The sequence below is a fragment of the Coturnix japonica genome, chromosome 1, assembly GCF_001577835.2.
Source record: "Coturnix japonica isolate 7356 chromosome 1, Coturnix japonica 2.1, whole genome shotgun sequence".
Classification (NCBI taxonomy): Eukaryota; Metazoa; Chordata; class Aves; order Galliformes; family Phasianidae; genus Coturnix; species Coturnix japonica.
In genome coordinates this window covers 72,366,092-72,370,680 of record NC_029516.1, presented here as the reverse complement: position 1 = coordinate 72,370,680, position 4,589 = coordinate 72,366,092, and the positions used below count along the sequence as shown (strand labels likewise).

General features: G+C 47.3%; 1 protein-coding gene across 1 annotated transcript; it reads left to right on the top strand.

Moving 5' to 3' along the window:
• Window positions 1-1,349: 1,349 nt before the first annotated feature.
• TEX55 (testis expressed 55) lies at window positions 1,350-4,356 on the top strand. The gene is made up of 4 exons (XM_015876133.1): window positions 1,350-1,458; window positions 2,644-2,778; window positions 3,050-3,112; window positions 3,860-4,356. The coding sequence occupies exons 2-4, from the start codon at window positions 2,656-2,658 to the stop codon at window positions 3,911-3,913; spliced, it is 240 nt and encodes a 79-aa protein (XP_015731619.1). The 5' UTR covers window positions 1,350-1,458; window positions 2,644-2,655; the 3' UTR covers window positions 3,914-4,356.
• Window positions 4,357-4,589: the final 233 nt, after the last annotated feature.

The window sequence follows — 4,589 nt, the reverse complement described above, 5'->3', positions numbered from 1 at the left end:
AGTAATGTCTTGACAGCAGCACTTCAGTATCTTCAGGATCTTAGCAGTCAGCATATTGGACAATGCTATGAACCTAGTATGGGAGCAGTGGGGAAGCTACTTCTTAAGAGCTCAAATTGAAAAATACACTCTAAGTGAATGTAAGTGACATCTGTTAGCTTAGAACAGCTTTTGAAGTCCTGCACCTCCGTCTCACTCTTCCCCAATCAAGGCCCATGGTACTTCCAACCACTCATGCTTCAAATCCAGCTCTTGTCACACTGGAGCACAAACCAGAGTATTTCAGAAGCTAGTTTCTGTGGAAACCCAGTATTGCTTTAATCTTTTTTCCCTTTCATCTCCTCTTTGGGGGAAACTGGCAATCTGTTTATTTGCTTCTTCTGAGTTCATCACACAGTATATTGCCAAGACTTGTGTAAAACCAAGAGGAAAAATTATCTCTCACTTGAGTGCGCATGAACCTTTCAGTGTTCCACTACCCTCTTGCTTCCCTGCTTCTCTTTACAAGCTATTAATCACATCCTCTGTATAGGCCTTTGTCTCTGCTTTGGTCTGCCCTTCTCCAGGCCTCCTCACTACTGGGATACCTACTAGTAGAGCCAACAAGACAAATTACATACCATGTACTTTGTTGCTTCCTTTAATAGAGCTTAGTAAAGCCAAAAGGCCACAAGTCAGGGCTTGTCCATCAAAAGGATAAAGCTAATGGCACTGAACTTGCAGTGATGTCCCCGTAAAACAAAATGGCTGCTTGGTCTGCAGCAGGCAGAGCTACACACAATCCCCACCATGTCCCTGCTCTCAGATTAGAGATGCCTGCTTTCACAGTTCACAGGGGCTGGCAAGATCTCAGAGGAGGGTGGGCTGGCTGCTGACAAGCGATGCTGGGGACAAAGCAGAGATGGGGGCACCCATTACAAGAAGAAGACTCACACCAACGGTGGCCATGTGGGCCCTGTTTGCACCTGAAGTCCACAATCTCTAGCTGCTTTTAAGCCAGCACTGAGACTAAGGACCAGTACCACAAGCTGTCAGCTAGCACCCCAAATCCTCTCCCACCATATAGCTTTCCAGTTGCTCTGCCCCAGGTTCATAGCATTGCCTGGGGTTGTTGTGGCCAAGTGCAGGACCTGGCATTGAGTCTTGTAGCACTTCATCGCGTTGGGCTCAGCCTAGCGACCCAGCCTGTCCAGACACTTCTGTAACACCTTCCCACCCTCAGGACCAAAACAAAGCCTAGGCCCACACCTACAATTACACCCCTCTCAGCTCCCCCCCTTCCCCAGCTCCCCCCCTTCCCAGCACTCCCACCCCACCCTGAGATGGCCGCGCGGCACCACCTACCGACAGAAAGGGGCGAGGCCTGACGACATCGGTTCCCTCGGCAACCTCCCGGCGTCTTCCATCTCTCCTGGCCTTCGGTCAGCAGCGCAAGAGGCAACGGAGAGCCAGAGGCTGGTGAGCGCAGGCAGCGGTGGCACCGGGACGACCCGGGGGCCAGAGATAGGCCGGGCCGCCGTGGTTCCCCATGACCTCATCCGCCCTCCTGGCCCCAGACTGCCCCTGTTGTGATGTCGGTGTGATTTCGTGCTGCCTGAGCTCAGTTACAGACCTTGAGTAAGGATGTGGGGCACAGACAGAGCACAGCATCCCGCCAGCTGCTGGATGAACCCCTAGGAATGTGACTGTGCACTGGCAATCCTACAACATGGTGAAGGCTTGGGGCTGAGTTTAAATGGTTTTTCTGGGCTCTTGGGTAGAAAGTGCGACCAGTCACAGAAATTAAAGCCTTTTGGTGCTCCCAGAGTCCTAACACTTGATCTAAGAGGGGCATATTTCCAGATGGATGCAGTAATTTGATGTGACTGGTCTGCATGACCTCAGTGTAGCCCTGCAGTGTGTCCAAAGAAGAGCATCAAAGCTGTGAAGGGTCTGGAGCATGAATCTTATGAGGAGTGGCTGAGGGAACTGAGATTGTTCAGTCTGCAGGAGGCTCAGGGGAGACCTCATTGCTCTCTGCAACTCCCTGAAACATTCCTTGTGGTGAGGTGAGGGCCAGTTTCTTCTAAAAGTGATAGGATGAGAGGGATTGGCCTCAAGTTGAACCAGGGGAGGTTCAGGCTTGACATTCAGAAGACATTCTCAAAAAGAGTGGTAAGGCAGTGTCATGGGCTGCTCAGGGAAGTGGTGGAGTCACTGTCTCTGGAGGCATTCAAGAAACATGAAGATGTAGCACTGAGGTGGGCTAGATGATCTTAGTGCTCTTTTCCAATCTTAATGATTCTGTGGTTCTACATTTAAAACATTCTGTCTTTTTGTTGTTGTTAAATATTCTAACAAGATCTCAGTGACCATTCAGAAAATGAAGTGAAGAAATCTAGCATACTACCAGCTGCTATACCACCGCCTATAGATGAATCTCCACTATCACTGAAGGAGTTATCTATGATGGAAACACCAGCATCTGTAGACCAGACATCTGTGATGAAACTGCCAAAGCCTGCAGACCATCTGGTTGCTGAGAACTCACTGGGTTCTGAAGGCCAATTTCCCACACCTAGCGGAAACTCACCTGAGATTAGATTACTTGTGGGTGAACAGCTTGGTTTCAAAGTCAAAATATCCATGTCTGAATCCTCACAGTCTTGCAGGGAAATGCCTCTGAATGGATCATCAGCAGCTGCAGCTGAACCAACAGAGCAGCCAATGATATATGAAGACCCTTATGAAGCCTCTGTTAACTACGTGGAGAAACATAATATCCTGCATATATTTCAGGTGAAATCTCTCTTCTTCCTGCAGAGGTTTGCTTGAGAAACTGTGCTTAAAGTTAGCTTGCACCAATCAGTTCCTTCCCCTGGATCCTTCCTTGTCCCAAGCTTTCTTCAATCTAAACTTAAGAAAAGCAGTAGAAAGGGACACTTAGTCATCTCCAGGGAGTGAAAGGGGTGATTGCTTTTTAAAATTCAGCTAGTGTTGGAGCAGAAAGTGCAGCTTCTCATCATCCTAAGATTCAATATTTCTTCCCTTCTGTCTATCTCTGTTTCAGGAGATCACATCAAAACTGCTGTACGAGAAACCTGATGACCCTTTGCAGTTCATATTGCTGCAGGTATGGTGTTTTTGTGTTGCTCAGCGGGGACTGTTTGTTACAGGCATAGCAGAAAGCCAGCTTTGCTGACCATGCTGGAAACACAGGGAACTCATGACCCTTTCTCTCACTATGTGCCTGCTCAGCTGGGAGGAAGAGAAGAATGGGGCAGGAGCAGAGTGCCCAATGTGCAAGGGCCCACTTGTGCTCTGAAGGGAGAGTGTTGAAATGTACAACAGGATGGGTGTGTGGAAGAGCATGGTGTTGAAGGGAGAGTGGGATGCTGAGCCCTGAAAGATCATTATCTGAGATGTGAAAGAAGATTGGGGACAAAGGTAGAGCTTATCTCTGTCTGTTGTGATTCTTCTCTGACTTCCTCTGTTCCATGCAGGGAAGGAACACTTCTCCTGCAAGGCACCCCAGTTCAGGAGAGTGATCCCTGCTGATCCTGGAAGAGTTTAAAACAGGAAAATCAGCTGCCAAGAGAGTGATAGTTTGGGATTGAGTTAGAAGTTAGAGCTACAAGTGTAGGGAGCTCCTTGTGGAAAGAAGGAGATTAGAAAAAAAGAGAGCAGATAGAAAGAGAGAGGGTCCTTTCCTTCACTTCATCTTGTCAGTAAGGAGAAGCATCACTGTTGTGACTTGCTGCTGGGTTTATCCTGTACAAAATGTAGGCAGAACCTGCAGAGGAATGGAAAAGTTGGTTCTTGGCAATGGTGGCAGAGAATTATGTCCCCAAATGACACTCTTCCTTTTCTTTTTTCCCAGGTGCAGTCCATGATAAATGCCAGGCAGGCAGAAAAGGAGGGAAAATCAAAGTAGCACAAAGATACATAGGAATTTCTGGAAGAGGTCCTGGGCACTCCTTTGGGCTTCTACTGACCTTGCTGTTGTATTCATAGGGCATAGGTATTTCATAGGGCATTTCCAACATCGTGCTTTTGCAACCAGTGGACGTACCTTGAAAAAGTCTGCTGGTATCTGTTTCCTGATTTTTTTCTGTTCTGTATGCTTGCATTTCCCCTTTTAAGTCCTGCAACCAAGTGTCAGTTTGGATGCGCAAACTCAAACCTGAAAGAACTCATGGACCTACATGCACATGTGGCACATCCTGAAAAGTCTGGGCTGCTGAACTCTTGTCTGGTCTATACTTACAAAAGCACAAATTCTACATTTAGGCCACCTCTAGTCTCTGCTTTTCTGTGCAGAGAAATAATACACTGTATAATTAAAAAGTAATCCTGGACAACCTTTCCTTTTCATGATGCACTGGTGATGTAATGTCTCAAACTATACAATAACACCGATGTCCATCTAACAGATTGAAGTTGACCCTCAGAGAGACTGGGTCTGTGGTTTTTCTGCTGCCCCCGAAGCTCCTCTGATACATGGAGATAACTCTCTATTGTTTCCACACAAGTGGCAGCAGCTATATCAACCATCCTTGTTATTTTCAGGTCACTTTGCTTTTTGATGTTGCCTTGTATCATTGCAAATA